This window comes from Chiloscyllium punctatum, chromosome 25, assembly GCF_047496795.1.
Source record: "Chiloscyllium punctatum isolate Juve2018m chromosome 25, sChiPun1.3, whole genome shotgun sequence".
In the NCBI taxonomy this organism is placed as follows: Eukaryota; Metazoa; Chordata; class Chondrichthyes; order Orectolobiformes; family Hemiscylliidae; genus Chiloscyllium; species Chiloscyllium punctatum.
The window spans coordinates 83916684-83939116 of NC_092763.1; the positions used below are offsets into that span (position 1 = coordinate 83916684).

Genomic DNA, 22433 nt, shown 5'->3' on the forward strand with positions numbered 1-22433 from the left:
TTAAATGCAAGATGCAAGAATGAGTCACAGGCTTCTAGTAAGTTTTCAAAGCGTTGGGAGAATTTTTCAATGAAACTTTTACAACCCCAAGATGAGGAGGTGCTGGTGCTGGACTGGGGTCGACAAAGTTAAAAATCACACAACACCAGGTTAAAGCCCAGCAAGTTTATGTGGAAGTACCAATAAAAGAAATTGAAAATCCTGAAATGAAAACCAGAAGAACTGTCAGTGAAGAGAGAAGATAGAATCGCTGAATCCCTCCAGCGTGGAAGCAGGTTATTTGGCCCATCCAGTTCATACCAACCCTCTGAAGAGAATCCCACCCAGACCTACCACCCCCTACCCTATCCCTGTAACCTTGCATTTCTCATGGCTAGCCCACTTAGCCTGCACATCCATGAACACTGTGGGCAATTTAGCATGGCTAACCCACCTGACCTGCAAATCTTTGGACTGTGGGAGGAAACCAGAGCACCCAGAGGAAACCCATACAGACATGGGCAGAAGGTGCAAACTCTACATAGACATTCGTCAGGTGAAATCTCACTTCACCTGACAAAAGAGCAGTGCTCCAAAAGCTCGTGATTTTAACTTGGTGTCGTGTGATTTCTGACCCTGTATTTCTGAGTTCAGGTTATCAATCTCGTGAATCTCCTCTGCACCTTTTTTAGTGTCTCTGTGTCCCTTTCAGATACGGAGACCAGATCTGTGGCCTATACTACAGGTGTGGCCTCAACAAGGTCCTATATGAGTTTAAAATGACCTCTTTGCTTTTCAAATCTATTGTTTTGATTTATTATCTACCCACACAGAAACGAGCTTTGGGGCCCATCAAATCTGTGCTAGCAATCTTCCCCCAAGAACTGTTTCCTGTAATTGCCACTTTTCCGTTCACCTTTCAGAACTTAAAATATTCCTTTTAAAACAAATCTCTCAGGTCATTTAAAAATAATTTATGGACTCTATTTCAAAACCAATTTGTTGCAAGGAACTGCATATTCTCACCATACTCTGTGTAAAGACTTCATTCTGCACGTACCTCCTCCTTGACATGTTTGTGACAATCTTAAATTGATCTTGTCTTTACTCTCTCACAGACCAGTGAAAGCAATTTATCATTACACACCACATTGCAATCATTTTAGAAAGCTTATGCATGTTAAACTCAATCAATAAATGTATAATATAAAGCTAATCCATGCTGACCATGTCTATCATCAATTATTGCAAAAGACCTATCTAGTTTATTGATGCCCCTTCCAAAAGGAAATCTCTCTTCATTACCTAGATACTACTTTAGACCCAGAGCATTTTTCACAAAATTTTACAGAATCCCGACAGTGTGGAAACAGGCCACTTGGCCCAACAAGTCCACACTGACCCTTTTCCCTACCGCTCTTTTACCCCTTCCTAATGCATCAAATCCAAACATCCTTGAAAACTATGGGCAATTTAGCACAGTCAATTCACCTAACCTGCACATCTTTGGATTTTGGGAGGAAACCGGAGAACCAAGAAGAAACCCACGCAGATATGGAGAGAATTTGCAAACTCTGCACAGACACAGTCATTGGAATTGAACTCGGGTCCCTGGCACCGAGAGGCAGCAGTGCTAACCAATGAGCCACCACGCTGTCCATCAATGAAGGTGCCCAGCATTGCAGTTGATTCTTAACTTTCCTCTGAAATGATCTAGCAAACCATTCAGTGCAAGGGCTGAACAGCCTAGCATGTTCAATGACTTGCATTCATGGCTTGAGGTTTGTTGCACATCTATGCAATGTTGTGCAGATGCCTTTATTATTTTCAAAGAATCCTGTAGGCTATGATCAGATGGCTGCAAGAGTGGTTCACGGATGCACAGAGCTGAAAGCTATACTCATTAATCAACAAAATAATTATAAATCCCAGGCTCCTGTTATTGCAATGGCAATTCCTGAGAATATTGCTGCCTTCCTTTCTCTCTCAACACACGATGGTCTATGTGGTGTGTATATATTTCTGGCTACTTTTAATTCTTCCCAGTACAATGATGTATGCTTCTGCCTTGATCCAAAAACATGACCTATGGTCATCACTGATGCCGGTGTACTTACAAAGACTGGAAAAGCATCAGCTGCAGAGGCCTTTTCTGCTAAGTACAGGTGACGGTAGAACTCATGTACCCGAAAAGCCATCTGTTTCTGCAGCTGGATAGCATGCACGACAAACTCAGAGGTTGTATCTTCCGATTTTGAAGTCAGACTTATTTCTGAAATTAACAAAGACTTCAGTGAGGAGTGATGAATTAACATAACACAGGGATAATCCTGCACTAGAAAAACTGCCCAGTGTTGCGAAAAGGTCCTGCTACTTTCACCATCATATGGAGTACAGCTTCACATTCTTTCACAGTGAGTTACTAACTGGAAGACCAGCTGAAAATATTTACACATGCCACTATAATTATGACAGGTGTAGCTTGCAAATACTGACACACTCTCAGGGACCCCATGTACATAGTGGCACACTCCCAGGGACCCCGTGTAAATGCTAATATACTCCCAGGGACCCTGTGTTATAGACTGACACACTCACAGGGACCCATGTAAATATGGACACATTCTCATGGACCCTGTATAAATACTGTAACACCCCCAGGTATTCCATAGGAATACTGACAGTTTCAGCAAGAGGGATGGAGAGGAAGTGGGCTTTTAATTAGTCAGTAAGTTCCACAACTCTGCTTTATTAAATTTGTAGCACTGAAATCTCTTCCCTTTCCAAGTATGTATTCAAATCTCTTTGCAAGTTATTATTGAGCCTGCTCCCACCATCCTTTTGGGACCTACCTTCTAGTTCACAATAACTGGAATGAATGGATTGCTTGCCTAATCACCAGAGAGAACTTATTTATAAATGAACATTTTAAAGCTTGCTGAAACATATAGGAATAGCCAAAAAAAATTAACAATCACTAAGTAATTCACAAGAAAAATGCAAATTCACACCTTACAAAGCAAAGTGCATCTCAATTTCAGCTGCCTCAAATTAAGCATTTTTCTTCCCCCACTGCCCTTCTGCCTTATATTTGGAACAATACCATGCATTTACATAAACTTAATTGATAACACTGTGGGAGTGCCTTCACCACATAGACGACTGAAGTTCAAGATGGCAGCCCTCACCATCATCTTGTCTCGTACAAGATTGCAATGGGCAATAAATATTGACATTTCACAACGATACATTTAAGAGGCAATTTGCAAAGGTGTTCTTAATCTGATTGTTGTATCAGTTTTCTGTACCTTCTCAAATTCAGTTCATTATCAACAAAAACTCTTTGGCTTCCCAGGAATGTGACACCTACCAGCCCAGGTAGCTCCTTGGGGCACTTCAATGAAATGTCTTCTGATCTCTCCAGGCTTGAAATGCACATTTTTTTGCACAAGTTTGTATTCAGAAGTTGCATTTACACTATATCGCAGATGCAAGAAAGACAATTAGAACAAATTTAATTATCTGTAATTGCAATTAAGTGACACAATTTCCTTTCTTCGAGAATTCGGTATTTGTGCTCCACCCACTCCCAACTATAGCACAGGAGAAAGTGAGGACTACAGATGCTGGAGATCAGAGTCAAAAAGTGTGACACTGGAAAAGCACAGCCAGTCAGGCAGCATTTGAGGGGCAGGAGAATCTAAGTTTCAAGCATCAGCTCTTCTTCATTCCTGATGAAGTGCATATACTCGAAATGTCGACTCTCCTGCCCCTTGGACGCGGCCTGACTGGCTGTGTTTTTCCAGTGTCACACTTTCCAACTATAGCATAATATTAATTAATATTAACTATGATAGTTTGACAAAGTAAAAGCTCAAGTTTCCACAGATCAGGTGATCATGTGCCTTCTTCCAAAATACAATAATTTAGGATATGATACAAGATAAACTTGAGACAAGGTGTGGTGAGTGGAGCATGATTTTGAATGTACGGTTCCAAAAGCTCTCCGCCACTGGGAATTTTCTTCGTCTCATGTCTGGTTACATTGCAGACTAACTGATAGAGATTGATTGCTGTGATTAGTCAACAAACTCCATTATAATCGTGATTGTATGACTGCCAGGATTAGTTATGGTCTTTTTTGCTTATCTAGCAAATTCCCATGTCCCAGTATGGATCCATTGTTAGTCACTGGACACTTGCAGCTCTTTTTCTCTTTGATCACTAACTCAGACTATTAAAAATATTTCAAAACTAGTTCTCACTGTGAGAGAAGTTCAGGAACATATTCTAAGCCAATGCAATTGTTTATAACAGTAACCGAGTGACTGAATTCAGCAGTTATTGCTAGTCTTTCCATCACAGGACTCTTCTCAAGGGGACTTTTCAGCTTATGATTGTGCAGATTCATCATCTGGAACATAGCTCTAAAACTGGCAAGGAACTGCGCAAGGAACGAAAGAACCTTAAGGGGCTATAAAAGGATATGGCTAAAGTATTAAACGAGGACAGGGCATCTGTCACCACAAAGGAAGGATGACACAAGTGCAACACTAAAAGAAAAAGGGAAAGTTATGAACAAATTAATAGGTAGAGAAGCTAAAAATCTTAATATCTTTGCAAGTTATTGATATGAATGAGATGAATTCTTACTCTCCAAAACTATGCTGGACATACTTCAATCGTCAATGAAAAGAGAAACAGTATCGGAGGACTGGGGAGTTACTAATGTTACACCATAACTGAGAAAGGAAAGGGACAAATCAGGGAAGTTCTTGGAAAACATTATCAGGGAGAAAGTCAGCTCTCCTATGAAACGGCTGGGTAAATCAAGGCAGTCAGCATGGAATAGTTAAAATCAAACTGTCTAACACAATCGACTTCTTTGTTGAGTTAAAACAGCAGGATGTTCAAAGAGAAGTAAAATACAACAAAGAACTGCAGATCTGAAAGATAAACCAAAATTGTTGGAGAAAGTCAGCAAGTCTGGCAGGTCACTGAACTTGAAACTTTAATTCTGCTTTCACCGCACAGATGCTGCTAGATCTGCTGAGTTCCTCCAGCAATTTCTGTTTTTGTTCTCTGATTTCCTGGGAGGTGGCTGCAGAATGGGAGCACTGTAATGGACAATGTTATTCTAGCTGCTTGGCCATGGAACAGGGTTAACTGTGACTCTATTCGATGAAATGAGGGGATGTCTATAAAAGGAAGCAAAACCCTGGTAATTCCTGCAGTGCCTTTCTACACAGTACCCCAAATACCAACTCAGAATCTTGTAGGCATTCTTAGTTTTCTAACAATCTCACTCATAGTAATAATTACTTAAAATGCTGGTGTCATGACCTCCACAGTGCTTCAGCAGACAGAATTTAACAAGATGTTTACTCAGAGAGTAGTAAGGGTATTGAATGCTTTGCCTGCATCGGTAGTAGATTCGCCAAGTTTAAGTGCATTTAAGTTGTCATTGGACAGGCATATGGACGTACATGGAATAGTGTAGGTGGAATGGGCTTCAGTTTAGTATAACAGGGCAGCGCAACATCGAGGGCCGAAGGGCCTGTACTGCGCTGTAATGTTCTATGTTTCCATTTCCTATCTGATTATTTGACAGAACTAAATTCTGTGCATTTACAACATTTTATGTTACCATTGCTCTTAAAGGAAGAGGCCATTCAGCCCCACAAGCCACTTCTACCATTCAATTAGATCATGGCCAATCTGCATCTTAACCTAACCTAGAAGTTCCAAAGAGGCGGCATGTTGGACCAAAAATGGTAACTCTCCTCCCCTCACAGATGCTGTTCAACTGCTCAGTTTCTCCACCATTTTAAAAATTTTATTATAGATCTCCAAAATCACCTTTGTTTTGCTTTAACTGAATCCATGTTGGTCTTGTGATCTCCTTATACCCTTGCCAAAAAAAACCTGTCAATCTCAGTTTTGAAACGTGATCCCCAGGCTCAACCATGTCTTGGGGGAAACAAAGTTCCACATTTTCACTACCCTGTGCAAGAGAATGTTCGACATGACATCACTGCTGAATTACAGTGAGAAACGCAGCAAAGGGAAAAAGATGCTGCCCATGATTTCTTTTAAGATTAACAATAAATAAGGATGGTGGAAGCAGAAAACCAGTTTTCACAAACCTTGAAGGAATGATGACTGTGACTGGAATTCGAAACAATGGACCGGCATCAGGGGCTGTCGTATCATAACCAAGGACCTGCAGCAAGGAACAGAAAAAGTTTATAACGCTTTAAAAAAATACAGTGCTCCCTCCACATTACTGGCCAATTTATCTTGTGCCAGTGCGGAGTGACTGACCCTCTGAACTACAGCATATATAGGGCCACATTCCACCAATCACATTTCTCGAGGATACTCTTTAGGTATTCATACAATAGATTGCACCTTGACTCAATGTGTAGCACTTGCTAGTTTGCAAAGATGGTATTTGATCGTGGGCTGAAATGCGAAAGAAGTATGATTAAAACTAAGGATTAGGGAATAGACTGCTCTACATTCTAAAAGCAAGTTACTGAGAAGCAGAAGCGTTGTAATTGCTATGTACCCTGTTGCTTGTAGGGGCATGTTACTGCAGATCGATTGGCATCTGTGCAAAGTGTGACTCACCAAAGCAACAAGTAGCTGACTGACAACTGATCATTCTTCCACAGACCAGTGACAAACCAAAGGCCTTCTGTCTGTCATTAACTGTGATTTGCTCTCAGGGAGCTGAAAATGTAACATCATTGATGAATAGCACTGAGGAACACAGCAAAGAATTGTGGGTAGGAATGAGATGGTTATAACCTTCAAACCTCCAGAAATCTAAACTGCCCACAGTGTTAGGTACATTAGTCAGACGGGAATGGGTCTGGATGGGTTGCTCTTCGGAGGGTCGGTGTGGACTTGTTGGGCCGAAAGGCCTGTTTCCACACTGTAGTGAATCTAATCTAATCTAATCTAAATGGAAGTGCTGTTATTGTCTCTGTAGTAAGAAACTATGAAAGCCTGAACAAAGCTAGTTTATTCTTTATTAGTTGCTGTAAACCACTGCTTTTGACCAATGAGTCAGAGACTTTATAAGTTGTGAACCAGTCACTCTGTGCATCCCACAAGCAAATGAAAATCCCTCAAGGAAAGAGATTGAGCAGCAGCACATTCTGTCAAATCAAAAGGATCATCTCAGCAAATCCTCTAGACATGTTCCAATTAACTTCCTTCCCACCTTTCCCTTCACCCTTAATAGCAAATTTTGTTTTTTTGCCTGTCTACAGGTGTGTTGTCATTGGCGGTGGCGGGGAAGAGGGGTTATAAGGGAATTACAGTTCTAAGTAGAATTATTTACATGTAGCTATAATCTGAAATAAATAGCAATTCTTGTTCAGTACAGAAATCTGGACTGTGTTTTCTGTCAACCTGCATCTAAAAAGTCAGGTACATGAGATAATTCTGCATACTTTTATAGAACTTGTAACTTTCGTGATAACTCTGGATTGATTTCCAGCAAACTGCACCATTGAGGCATGACAAGTTTCAAAGTGTGTATTTTTCACTCCGACACGAACTGAAAAGGAAAACCAAGCAAGAAAACTAATCTTTTCAGTGTACGGAAAATAAGACTAAAACGGAGACTGGAATACTTGGGTGTATTGAAACTGGTTGAAAGACATAAAGAGAACTCAGCCATTAAGAGACGGTGATCCCAATGGGGCAGTACAGGCAGACTGAAGATGACAGAAGCTGAGAACAGACAAGCCCAGCTTTGTCCGCACCCATTTCAGTTAAAGGTAACTTTGGTGGATCTACGCCATCCAGTCTGTTATTAGCAAAGTTGATTCGGGTGAACAATACATCCATGGAACTCAGGTTGGTTGCCAATCAGGCTAAGTTGTAGAAGGGAAGTTGAAATTCTCTGTGAGGAAGACTGAGCTTTGTAAGACTTCTTGGCTGAGATTGATGACATATGTGCGAAATGGTCTGCCAAGCCCACTTATAAGACCTGTCTTGGTTGCATTTGCCACTTAATCAGTAATTTATAATCAATGGGTCCGTGCTGTACACCTCTATGACTCTTTGCCTGTAAATTCATATTTAACTTGGGTAGATTCTGGATTTTAGCTGACAGACATGTACGCTGGATAGTATTTCATTGACTCCTGTAGAGTAAAACTCTTTTCCTCGAAACAGTTGTCGCCTTGTTCTTACATAAATAATGGGATTTGTGGTTTTTCCTTTTATCACTGGTCTTGAACGAAGTCATAACAATGAATTTCCACTCGATTTCTCAGCCTGATTCTTTACTGATTGCACAGACTGAATCAGTAAAGCTCCACATTTGGTCTCTCAATCAGAAATTGTCAAATATGAAGTCACAATCTCAAGTATTTAATTAATGTTAGCTATATCTCAGTCATTAATGCTCTCACTTTGACTTACAAGGTCATAGGTTCACATCCTATCCCACAGACATGAATACCAGACACTCCAGGAGCTAATTGCTGATCCCCTTTCTCACAGGGATGCATCTAGGGGTGTAGGCAGGCCATGGAAATGTACCTGAAGATGCTGAGTAGAGCTCTCAATGCCTCCTTCAATTAATGGTGGGTGGGGGGTGTCAATTTGGCATCTTACCTGGAGGGTTGATGGTGTGTGGAGATGAATCCGGAGGTCCATGTTACATCCTGACCGCCGCACCCCCCCCAATATAACTCATCCAGTCCACTTCCACCCCACTAACTGGCTCCAGTATATTCACCTCACCTGCCTGATTCCTGAAGCCTCCCTCACTGGCTGCAGCATCTGACCTCCTGTTGTTTCAGTCTGGTCACCACTTACTAGAACTGAAGCAGGCCACCGGATTAGTTGGCAGCTCTGAGTTAGTTTCTTCACCTTCAAAGGCTAAGAAGCCCCAACTGCAGGCACGTATCTGGCTGACAGACAGCAAATTCTGTTGGGTCCTCATAACAGCCATGGAAAACAGCTGTGCAGGGATCCTTGCAACCTTTAAATGTACCACTTGAAGTGCAGTACCGACAGATCATTGTACTGACAGATGTGTCAACTTTTAGATGAAATGTTAAACCATTCCTCATCTGCCTAAATGGGCAAAAAAGATTCCATCACTTAGAACAGAAGTGAGGCAGTTTCACCTGTGTTCTTGTCAATATTTATTCGTAACAAACATAACCAAAGTAGATGATTTGACAATTACAACCATATGCTAACCAAGAACAGAACACCAAGTGAAACAAAAACCACAAAACATTGTGCCATCGAGCACAAAGGTGTCAAGTGATCACACATCAAGGAAATCACATTCAACTGACCTCAGTGAAGTGTGGCCCTTCCTTGAGTCCTCGAGGATCCACCCTGACAGTCACCTGGCGGGATTGGTTCATCAGCTCCAGATGTGAGGGGATATGCACCCACGATGCATTGCAAGTCAAAGCTAGATGTATCTGAAGAGCTATCTTCTCATTGTGCTCTGTGCATATGAAATAAAACAAGGATACCTGAACCTCAGTGTCAAATAGCTGCCTCAAGCCTGGATTTAAGAACAAAGATCGAGGCTAATGTTCCAGTATAGTGCTGAGGATGTGTTGTTGTTAGATGTGCCATCCTTCAGATGGGATTTTAAACTGTGGCCCTGTCAGGCCTTTAGGCTGGACATGAAAGATTCTACCATTTAAAGGAAGATTAGCAGAGGTCTCTGCAAATGTTCTGGCCAACATTTATCTTAAAATTAATTTGATAAAAATTACTAGATTGAAACAAAGAACAGCAGATGCTGAAGTTCCGAAACAGAAACAGAAATTGCTGACAAGACTCAGCAACTCCGACAGTATTTGCTGAGACAGAAACAGAGTTAATGTTTCGAGTCCAGTGACCCATCAGCAGAACTAATAACAGCGAGGAAAAACTTGTACTTAAGCTGAAGACAAGGCTGGGGTAGGGGGGAAGGTAATGGATAAGTTGAGATGGAGCCCAGAGAGACAGAGATATGGAAAGGTGAATAAATGACAGCATAATGAATGGCACACGCTACTTATTCTCTGCTACCCTCAGCTCTCTTGATCACTTATTCAGCTTCTCTTCTGTCCTAGCCAATAACCCATAATAACTGTCATCTGTAGTTCTTTGATTTTTGTTTGTTTAGTGTTTAACTCACTGCCATATCTCTTTCAGGTATGCCCACCTTGAAGACATTCTGCTCCTCTCCCTGACAGGATTCCCATTCTAACCGTTTTTCTTGTTCACCAACATTACTTTTGTTGTCACTCTTGGTGTTTGACAAGTTATTTGCCAAAGCCTGCTTCCACTGTCACATCAGGTTCCTCAGTGAGTGCCTCTGACTCAGACTCACTCCACGTGGATTCTGATTGGAGTTTCATCCTTTGTGTTTTGAATCCACCCAGGATCACAGGTATCTCTGTGATGTACAACACTCCTGAGGCAGCTGCTCTCGCTGCATCCTGAGATCCACACTCAGTGCTATGCGTTGTCAGACACACTCTCTCTCCACCTCACATTGGCTCAGAGCTGCCCTGCACCACCACCCCAAGATCCACTTCATCCTCTGGCTTATTTGATGTGCTAACAAGAAACTTTTTATTTTCCTTTAAGGCACTGAAGAACATAAGATGCAACTAGTTAAGAGATAACACAGCCCTCTGGAACATTAATTCCCCCACCCTTTCCCTCTGAGTCCAACACCTCTCCTAACCCCATCTCCTGTCATGTATTTACTATCCCTTCTGACCTTCCACACTCTGATGCTGAACATTCTGTACTGAGCAAAGGTCTTGGTTTTATCCCCCTGCACCCCCACAAAATGACACTGCACTCTTCTTCTGTTGGGTTTGCCTCCCTGCCCATTTCTTTGCTCGAGTCCTCTCCCTGTCCCACAGACTCTTTTACCTACCGCCAACACTTTCCCTCCACCTGGACCCCCCCCCCCCCCCCCCTTCTGGTCTCTTACCTACACTCGAACTATTCGTCAAGACCTCCAAGCACGATAGAATGGCATCAGGTCACTAAAGGCTTTGCATTAAATGAGATATTATCTCTTCTATATCTTAAGGTCTTATGTTCTAAGGAGCAGAACTCGGCCATTTGGCCCGTGGATTCTGATGTGCCATTCAATCATGGCTGATAGATTTCTCAACCCCATTCTCCTGCCTTCTCCCCATAACCCCCTATCCCCTTACCAATTAAGAACATTTCTATCTCGGTCTTAAATATATTCAATGACTTGGTCACCAGAGCTCTTGTGGCAAATGAGTTACACAGATTAACTATTCTCTGACTAAAGAAATTCTGCCTCATCTCCGTTCTAAAGGGTTGCTCCTTTACTCCGAGGCCGTGCCCCCAAATCCTTGTATCTCCTACTGGCGGAAACATCATCTTTGTGTCCATTCCATCCAGGCCTCTCATCCTTCTAAACTCCATTAAATACAGATCCAGTGTCCTCAGCCACTCCTCATGTAACAGGCCTTTCATCCTTGGGATAATATTTGCAAACATCCTCTGGACCCTCTCCAATTCCAACACATCCTTCCTTAGAAAAGGGGCCCAAACCTACTCCCAATACTCCAAATGCGGTCTGACCAGAGACTTAGACAGACTCAGTGGTACATCTTTGTTAGCATTCCAGCCCTCTTGAAATGAATGCTAACATTGCATTTGCCTTCCTAACTGGCAAATGAACCTGCATGTTTACCAGGAGAGAATTCTGATTTAGGACTCCCAAGTCCCTTTGTGCTTCAGATTTCTGAAGCCATTTTCCATTTAGAAAATTAATCCATGCCTCTATTCTTCCAATAAACGTGCATAACCTCACACTTTCCCACATTGTACTCCATCTGCCACTTCTTTGCCCACTCTTCTAATCTGTCCAAGTCCTCCTGTAGCCAACCGCTTCCTCAACATGACCTGTCCCTCCACCTAACTTTGTGTCATCTGTAAATTTAGCAGCAATACTCTCAGTTCTGAAGTGAAATGACTAGTTTGTTTGAACAATCAATCAGGTGCCTGTTAAAAAATAATTGAATAATCTCCTAATTGTTGTGTTCAATACTTGAAATTCAATAACTCTTCTCACAGGTAGAAACTGCAACCATTGTGAATTTCCAATGCTTTGCTTCTTGCTGGCATACTCTTTGGAAGCCTATCACCTACAGTTATGTTAAAAAAAAAGAACCCTCTGGTTGCACGGTATCAGGTTTGGGACTGGATGGGAGGCAAACTCCCTTATTGTACTCTGCCTGCTCAGTGGTTGGGCCAGACGGCCGTGGCATAGAGGCAGCCTCAGCCTGTGAACTGATGTGGGAAGGGGAAGACATTCAAGTCCAGCTGAAGCCCCAGAGATGAAGGTGGAGGGGTTCACATCACAGATGTCAGGAGATTAGGCTGGAGGGGTACAGTCATGTCATGGGTTAGAAGTGGACAGGTCGATAAAGCGTTAGAGGAGGTTTTTGACTACAGGAGTGAAAAGGACAACTGCACACTTTTGCTAATTGGAAACAATAAATATTTGGCACCAAAAGTAAAGTATAAGTTTAAGATGAAACATCTCTGCACTTATTAACAGCCTCATCAGATTTCTGACATGCCCCAGGGCACTGCACAGACAATGGTTCGTTGCTATCTTGGGCATAATTTCACGTCCCGTTAAATGGGCCTTCCTGTTAATGTGTCATGGGAAAGAACTCGAATCAAACAGCCACCAGTCCATTAAAACCCCTCAAACCACAGACTGGAAAATCTCACAAGCTTCTTGCATTAATGTTTTCCATACCTGCATTTTCCGGAAACACTGGTTCCACAGAAACAGAGAAGTCGATTGGCACTGACAGGTATGCTGGGTCCCTGAGGTAGATTCCACGAAGGTGCAATATTTTGATGCTGAAACCCAACTGGTGACATTTTACTGAGGCATTTTGGCTGAGGTAGTCATAGGCCTTTTCGATCTGCTCGGGAAAAATTAAACACACTGTTAGGATGGAAACCCAGTCACCAGGAAACTCCAGTCGCTGTGCTGGGTAGCAGTTCTCACATCACTGGCTAACTAGCACTGTGCCTGACCTGAAACTAGTCAACTGATAAGTGTACTAAAGATTTACTGGCACTGGAGGCAGTTTAGAAAAGGATCACTAGGCTGATCCTGGGTATGGATAGGCTGCCTTGTGAGGAAAGTTAAGTAGATTGCGCTTGTACTCATGGGAGCTTAGAAGAATAAGGGCTAATCTTATTGAAAGATACAAGATTCTTCAAGAATCTGACTAGGTAGATGCAGAAAGGTTGTTTTCCTTTGTGGGGGAATCCAGGACCATGGCGGACAATTTCAGAATAAAGCATCACTCATTTAGGAAAGAGACGAGGAGGCATTTCTCCTCTTGGAATGTAGTGAATCTGTGGAATTCTTTATCGCAGAGAGCTGAGATTATTAAAGGCTGAGACAGACAGATTTTTCATCAGTAAGAGAATTAGGGGTTATGGGGAAATGGAAGAAAAGTGGAGTTGAGGATGATCAGATCAACCATAATCTCATTGAATGGCAGGCCAGATTCTAAAGGCTGAATGGCCGACTTCTGTTCCTATGTTTCATGGTTTTACATACACGGCACATATTTTCCTTCGTCATTACCATTGAATACTGCCCTGACCAGACAGCTCTGACCAGATGGAAACTGAGAAACTTGTTTGTCCACAGCTAGAACACTTCTGGAATCCACATTTCATTCAGAAAGGACATCAAGATCTTAGGGAGGGTAATCGAGAGATTTACTCAGATGGCACCAGTGTTGAGATATTTGAATTATATGCAGATTCAAGTGGAGAAGGCTGAAGATCGACATAATTTAAATTATGAGAGGTTTCACAGAACAAATTGGGGGAAATGGCTGTTATCACACAGCCGTGTCCATAACCAAAGAACAGAGTTTTAAATTATTTGGCAAAAAAAGCAAGTGTGATGGTTCAGAACGTGCAGTGGAAACAGATTCAGTGGGAACTTTCTAATGAGAGTGAGATCAGTGTTCACAAAGGGGAACAAGTTTCAGGACTATGGAGAAATGACAAAGAATGGGACTAATTAAAATGTCTGAAGAGCCAGCATACAGCCTCCCTTCTGTGCTCCATGATCTCTGATTCTAGTTCCTAACCTTCAAACTGGAGAGATAAAGCAGGAACTATCAGCAGTGCTTCACCTGAGGCCCACTGAAGATGTTAACTAGCAGGGTGATGAGATGTCTGGAAATGAACCTTCCAGCTCAGCGAGCAAACCTACAGCCAGAGATAAAGCAATAAATCATTCAGAATGAGGAAAGTGGAAGAGGTGAAGACTGGGTGAGTTTGATTACATTTGCTGCCGGAGATCAAACTGCTGATCTAATGAGCAGGAATTGTCTTTGTTTCTCACTATTTTTATTACTATCCTATCAAACCAGACTGCTCTCGTCTGTTAAACACAGACACGGGAGATCATTCAAGTGGGTCACGGCTGATCTGAACCTCAACTTCACTAATTAATTTTTGCTTCATAATCTTTAATACATTCACCCAACAAACTGATCATCGTCGATGAAAACTTTATATCAAATTGCGTTTCATGAGTAACACCAACAAAGATAATTGTCACCTGAATGGAAAAAAGACTTGTAAAATGTTTTGTTTTGGAAAGGAGCAGAGACTAAGATATAGGCAGTTAAATGGTGGAGTTCACATGGTCATAATGAGACTGGAGCATATATCTCAGTGTTGTGAGGGGTGGGTTTTCAGGACTGGAGCGTATCACAGTGAGAAAGGAGGGGACCAAGGTCGTGGAAATATTCGAAAGCAAGGGTAAATTCTAAAATGAAGAAATCAAGATGTTGCATGACCAGGGTGTCAGCGTAGACCAGAGGGCATGGGGTCATCAGGAAACAGGACCTGGTGTGACTTAAGACACGGCCAGTAGAATCCAGACGACTTCCAATTCGTAGATGGTCGAGGTAACAAAGGCATGAATGAGACCATTAGAGCAGGCCACAGGAGGAGAATCAGGCCATTCAGTCCACCATTCAATCATGGCTGATATGTTTCTCAATCCCATTCTCTTGCCTTCTCCCGCAACCCTCGATCTCCTGACTAATCAAAAACCTATCTGTTATAATACACTCAATGACTTGGTCACCACAGCTCTTGTAGAAAATGAGTTTGATAGATTCCCCACCTTCTGGCTGAAGAAATTCTTCAACTCAGTTCTAAGGATCGTCCCTTTATTCTGAGGCCGTACCCTCGACTCTTAGCCTCTCCTATTAACAGAAGCATCTTTGCCACTTCCACTCTATCCAGACATCTCAGCGAAATGCAAAGAAATCCCTTCTCATCCTGCAATACTCTGAGTACAGATCTAATCTCCACATCTGCTCTCATATGTCAAGCTCTTCGTCCCTGGAATCATTCTGGTAAACCTCCTGAGGACCCTCTCCAAAGCCAGCACTTCCCAAAATTGCTCACAATATTCCAACTGCAGTTTGACCAGAGTCTTCTACAGCCTCAGCAGTACATCCCTGCTCTTGTATTCTAGTGCTCTTGAAATGAATGAGGATTTCAGGAGTAGAAGAGCTGAGAAAGGGGTGTAGTTGGGTAATCAGACTATTGAAGCATTGTCAATAACATCACAACAGCTTGAATCTATAAATGTCGATAATGTAGCAAAATATTCCAAGTGCCTTCACAGGGATGATTACGTGTCAAAATTGACTCCAAGGCACACAAGGAGGTATGAGGATAGATGAATCAAAATCTAATTTTAAGGAGTGTTTTGAGGGAAGATTGAAAGATGGACTGCTTTAGGAAGGGAATTCTGGAGTTTTAAGGCCCCGAGAGAGTTTACATCATAGCCACCAGTGGTGGGATAAAACAAGTTGGGAAGCACAAGGAACCTGAATGGGACAAGTGCAGAGATGTTTACAAACTGGAATGGTCAAAGAGATAGTCAGGGGGTGAGACCTGTGAAATGATAGAAACAATGAGATTCTGAAGATGGAGATGTAATTGAATTGAGAGTTACAGGGGTGATGAAGAAATGCAGGTTGGTGTCAGTTAGAATACAGGCAGCAGAGATCACCATAAACTGATGGGTGGCTGCTGACTGTCAGAAATGATAGACACTTCTAGTTATGAGAGGAACACAGACTCAAGCGATGAACTAATCACCAGCTCACTTCAGCTTTTTTAAAAAAGGTTTCGAATTAATTCCTGAACCAGAGAGTGACTGGAGCTACCGCAATATTAGTGACTTAGCAAAGATGTCTAAAACGATTGCTAACTTGGTTGATTTACCTGAATGATCCCATGGCCTTGTGCAAAAACTTCAACATCCTCCACTTTCAGTGCTGTGTTCTCCAGAGCACGTCGCACTGAGTGTGTAGTGTAACAAATGCCATTTGCTTTCAATGCTAAAGTGTTGATGGGAAGAACATCAATATAAGTATTGCTAATATAAGTATTCACATAAAATGCAACATAGCACAAATCATTTTGCATAAAAGGTAAATGTAAGATTGCCATTAATAAATCCAATAAGCAGTACAGAGAATTGGTTTTTTTAAACTCAAGCATGGAGAAGATGTAGATCCTGCCTCAACATGGCAAGGTGACAGCTTTAATGCATTTAAGAAGCTAGATACACAAGGGAGAAAGGAACTTCTGTCGGTTGGCTGAAATATGACTAAGAGGAGAGTCATATGGAACATAACCATTGGTATAAACCCATTGTGTTACATGGTCTATTTCTCAGTTATAAGATGCAATTCAATGTTGTAGTTATAAACCGAGGTAAGGTTATTTATACTTCCCTCCATTTCAGTAATATTGCAGTGCCAACAAGATTCACCTTTATAAAGGGGTTACCATCAAGATTATAGCATGTCCATGCCTTCAAATTTTTCATATTTATTCTTTGAATGTGGGTATCATTGGCTGGGCCAGCATTTATCGCCAATTCCTAATTGCCCCCAAGAAGGTGGTAGCGAGCTGCCTTCTCCAGCAGCTGCAGCTAAAGTGTATTGCATGCTGTCAGGTGGGGGAGACATTAAATCACACCACAAATCTCCAACTAACCAAACTCTACCCACTGCTGAGCAGTCAATAAGTCAGGACAGTTCACTGATTTGAGAGAGATTATTTTGTTTCAGGGACAGTCTGGCTTACTCTCAGGTCTAACAATGGCACTCAGCTTGGAATTTTAATCTTCCTTTAATCATGCCTGATGGATGTGAACTCTTACTTGACATGACATTCACGTACCTGTTAATGGAAGACTTGCAGAAATACCAAATTTCACTGGAACCTTAGGGAAACTGTGCACTGCAGGAGGAGGTCTGGATTTGATTCCAACGTAAATTACTGAGCATAACACCCAACACTTCCTGAGAAATTGCCCTTGCAGGTGCATTGTGTTCATACTGTGGGTGGTTCTATGTTGCAAATTTTACATAATTGTGTCTGATAGTAATGACCACATCTGTCACTTTTCCATAAATGTTTAAAGTTTCATAGTTTTGTGCACAAAAGTTATAGCTTGCTCAATTATTTAATAATAAATCCATTATCAATTATTAATGTATAAATTAATTATTAAGTTAAAATGACAGCATGCTAGATTTAATTCACTCCAAGTATGGAAATATGCAGATTTAAACCTAGTAACAATCTGGCCACTCACACTGACTTAGTAAAACGGTCTCAATTTTAAGAGCCAATTTTTACTTATCACCACTTGACCCTCAAACTTCTGAGCAGCTACATCTCATGATGGGGACCTCGACACATCAACGCAACTCCGTACAGCCCTCTTCACTCATAGCCAAGCGTGTGACTGGAATTAAACCAGCTAATGTAGACAAATGCCAGTGAACGAATGCTGATTTCAAAGTATGAATTTAATCTATTCAATTGCATCTTTGCTGGGATTACCTGTTCAGAATGAAGTTTTCAACTCATCTATATGAAAACACTGCATGATATATATTGAGGACCATCAGCAGTATGCATTGATATATAGAACTACAAAGAACTTTGCAAAGCAGGGATAATCACTTGGCCCACTAGCTTATGTCAATATTCATGCTTGCTATAAGCACTCTCCATTCTACTTCATCTCATCCCCTTAATATCCTTTATCCTTCATGTGTTTACCTAACGACTTGAAAACTAACGACAATGTAAAATTCAACCATGCCCAATGATAGCGAATTCCATGTTTTCGCAATTCTCTTGGCAAAAACATTTCTATTGAACTCTCAGCTGGATTTATTACAGGCCATTTTATATGGTCCCTATTTCCATAAGGGATTATTTCCACATCTTTCCTGGGGTCCTGCATAATAAGGTCACCTCACTGACTTTGTGATTGCTGTACTAACTCAACAGTGAGAGACAATTATGCTGCTTTACAAATCACTCGTGCAATTGCACTTAGTCATAGTATAGTGTATTTAGCTCTGACTGAGCCAAGTTGCAGTGTAGTACATGCTCTGTCTACAACACACAAGGCCCTGCGTATTCATGTATGTAGTTTTCATTTCATGTAAGTCTGACATACTGCGAGCATAACAATTCTGAAGTGGTTGTCAATGTAATTCGTCATACACTCAAGATTATTTAGCAAATAATGTCCAACGGTGGAATCACTGCACTAGTTTCAACTCAACAAAATACATGACAGCCTATTGGTTGAATGACTGATTCATTTCCCACAGCAATGCAGTGACCAATCAAATGCGGAGCCACTTTACTCTCACTGTCTGACACTTTCGATCAGCTGCAGAGATTTGTTATTCAGCATGGCAACACTCCATCAAACTTCTTGTACAATATTTTGATCTCTTTGCTGGTACGTTTTGTGCCTGTGTGCTTCTCTTCACTTTACCTAGTGAAGGAGCAGTGTTCTGAAAGCTTGTGATTTGAAATCAACTTGTTCGACTATAATCTGATGTCATGTGACTCCTGACCATGACCACTCAAGCTGCCTGGTTTAAATTTTAACAAAGCCTGATACTTAACTGTCAATCATCATTAACTGGTGCATTCTCCATGGCGTTTGTCTCTATCAATCATAAGCCACTTGAAAACCAAATCAGTACTCTTCCCTCAAATATATATATTTGTTTCCTATTTAATTGGGATTCTTGCAAATTCTCCTGGTCAGTGCAGGATGAAACACTTTTAAAGAATTTTTTTTTGACAAAAACCAAGAAAAATATGACTAAATAACTGTAGTTCCAGATTTTGAGAGAGTACAGATGGAAGCAAACAGAATGATTTAGCATTCTTTAAAGTAACACAAGCAGCAGAGGCAGCCTGGTATCTCAGGTGGATGTTTGATTTATCAACGTAAGCTACGCTGGCTTGAATACAAACAGTTGAAGCAATACACACACTTCTGATACAGAAGCAGAATGAGCAATGAAATCTGAAACTGCATGCAGATCCTCCCCCATTTTTACCATCAAAGCCCCAGAGTATTAAGGACTGTACCTGAGATCAGCAGAGCAATGCCTCCACAGGCATTAGGAGAGGACATTGAAGTTCCGTTCATCAGTTCAGTGCCTCGAAGTGTCCAGTTGGGGACTGATGCTATGGCTCCACCTGGAGCAGTGATACACACTCCCAATGCTCCATCAACACTAATCAATCAAAAAGAATTGGTTAGCTCAATGCTGGCCTTGGCAGAGGTCGAGTAAAGATACATTATTTTGGACCAAGGTTCATTTGTGGGCGGCACGGTGGCACAGTGGTTAGCACTGCTGCCTCACAGCGTCAGAGACCCGGGTTCAATTCCTGCCTCAGGCGACTGACTGTGTGGAGTTTGCACGTTCTCCCCGTGTCTGCGTGCGTTTCCTCCGGGTGCTCCGGTTACCTCCCACAGTCCAAAGATGTGCAGGTCAGGTGAATTGACCATGCTAAATTGCCTGTAGTGTTAGGTAAAGGGTAAATGTAGGGGTATGGGTGGGTTGCGCTTCGGCGGGGCGGTGTGGACTTGTTGGGCCGAAGGGCCTGTTTCCACACTGTAAGTAATCTAATCTAATCTAATCATTGTTTTAATTTATGAAGATAGGCTACCTGAAGCTGGAGAGGAGACACAAGGAGGTGATAACGAGGTGGAGAGAGCCAGAGGGTTACTCCACACAAAGTGATGATAGTCATGGACTGTGTGCAGTAAAGGTGGATCACCCGCGCACTAACTTGGGATCCCAATCACACGTTTGGGGGAATTCTGAAGCAGTCATGCCAAACTCAAAACGCTAACCCTGTTTCTCTTTCCATTAATGCTGCCAGACCAGCTGCATTTTTCCAACATTCTCTGTCTTTGATTTCAACTGCAAGCACTGGCCCATTAAATGATTCAATTGCCACCAGGAGTTAGGAGTTGGCAGTATATTGGCAAGGTAGCAATGGCAAGGACCATTACTGAAACACAGCCTGGATCACCTGACTCAATGTTTCTCAACCTCTTCTCCATTCTGTCTTTCCACTGCTTTCAAACTTTTCAATATGTAAGTACTGATGAAATTATTAACTTTAATGACTATTTGGTCCATGAAATATTGGTGCATCCGTAAAGACCCCCTGTAAATACTGACATAAGTCCAGGAACCCATGAAAAATACAGACACCTCTCAAAAGATTCCCCATGTATGTAGATTAGATTAGATTCTTTACAGTATGGAAACAGGCCCTTCAGCTCAACAAGACCCTCCAAAGGGACCCACCGACCTCAATCAGACCCACTCCCCATATTTACCCCTGACTAATGCACCTAACACTATGGGCAATTGAGCGTGGCCAATTCACCTAACCTGCACATCTTTGGAATGTGGGAGGAAACCAGAGCACCCGGAGGAAACCCATGCAGACACGGGGAGAATGTGCAAACTCCACACAGACAGTTGCCCGAGGGTGGAATCGAGCCCGGGTGCCTGGTGCTGAGAGACAGCAGTGCTAACCACTGAGCCACCAGGCTGCCCACATAGATTTACACTTTTGCAGACCTCACTTAAATAATGATAAGATGCTGGCAGCTTCCCCTTAAATATGAAAGAGGCGAGTGACCACACTTGCATCAACTTTCATAAGTGACTGTCAGCTGCACAAAGAAGTGCCATCATTGCAGACACATTTTTAACCATGAATAGCGATACAAATCACAAGTTAGCCCATACAGAAAATTGCAGACAGAAACACTCTGTTACTCATACACACTTTGAAAACCTGTGCAGAACAGGACCATAATAAAGCAGAAAGATTTAAGTATTCATCAAAATGTAATGCGAACAGTCAGCAACTCGCTGCAGAAGTTACTGAATGCATCTTTCCACTGATGGGAAGCAAAGCATCTCCTCTCATATTCTGGGTCAGCCTCATCTCCTCTGCCCACAGCTACAATCCTGCCATCCATCAGCTCGCACCCATTAAAATCACTCATTTGCTTCCTTTACTATACTATAGGAAGGATGTGGAGGCACTGGAACGGGTGCAGAGGAAGTTTACCAGGATGTTGCCTGGTATGGTAGGAAGATCCTATGAGGAAAGGCTGAGGCACTTGGGGTTGTTTTCATTGGAGAAAAGAAGGTTTAGGGGTGACTTGATAGAGGTGTACAAGATGATTAGGGGGTTAGATAGGGTTGACAGTGAGAACCTTTTTCCACGTATGGAGTCAGCTATTACAAGGGGGCATAGCTTTAAATTAAGGGGGGGGGGTAGATATAGGACTGATGTTAGGGGTAGGTTCTTCACTCAGCGAGTCGTAAGTTCATGGAATGCCCTGCCAGTAGCAGTAGTGGACTCTCCCTCTTTATGGGTATTTAAGCGGGCATTGGATAGGTATATGGAGGATAGTGGGTTAGTGTAGGTTAGGTGGGCTTTGATTGGCGCAACATCGAGGGCCGAAGGGCCTGTACTGCGCTGTATTCTTCTATGTTCTATGTTCTAATGTGGGACAAAGACAGACTTTGTTATACACCAGTCTTGCTTTGTGTACTGCACATGCAATCAACAAACTGAAAAACAGGATCAGCAGTGGCACAATGACGAGTACTCTCATCTCCCAGACCGAAGGTGAGACATTTGAACCCCACTCTCAACTATTTATTGAGGACAAGATCTAAGCCATCATTCCCAGTGTGATACTATAAGAATGCTACGCTGCTGAAGGTACTGACCCTTGGTTCAGACCAATAAAACCTCAAAGGAAATACCACCACCAACAGCTTCCCTGCTGAGCAAGCCACAAGTGGTGAAGGGCAGAAAGCTGGAGATGGCCATAAGGTTAGGCCTGGAGTAATGCAAAGTTCTTGAAAGGTTGTAACATTGGAGTAGTTTAGACAGGTAGTAAGGGAGAATCCATGGAATAAAAGGACAAAAGTTTTAAAATCAAGATATTGCTTAACTGGGAGCAAATA

The 22433-nt window shown here is 42.1% G+C and overlaps 1 protein-coding gene across 1 annotated transcript in view; it reads right to left on the bottom strand.

Annotated features, from left to right (window-relative positions):
- Window positions 1-22433, bottom strand: part of LOC140496086 (tripeptidyl-peptidase 2-like) — a 134982-nt gene that overhangs the window by 45274 nt on the left and 67275 nt on the right. The window contains exons 11-17 of the mRNA XM_072595620.1: window positions 19510-19658; window positions 16312-16427; window positions 12782-12953; window positions 9312-9469; window positions 6126-6202; window positions 3350-3456; window positions 2097-2251 (exon numbers count right to left, since the gene is read on the bottom strand). Of these exons, the coding sequence (XP_072451721.1) occupies window positions 2097-2251; window positions 3350-3456; window positions 6126-6202; window positions 9312-9469; window positions 12782-12953; window positions 16312-16427; window positions 19510-19658 (934 nt within the window). The remainder of the gene's footprint in view (window positions 1-2096; window positions 2252-3349; window positions 3457-6125; window positions 6203-9311; window positions 9470-12781; window positions 12954-16311; window positions 16428-19509; window positions 19659-22433) is intronic.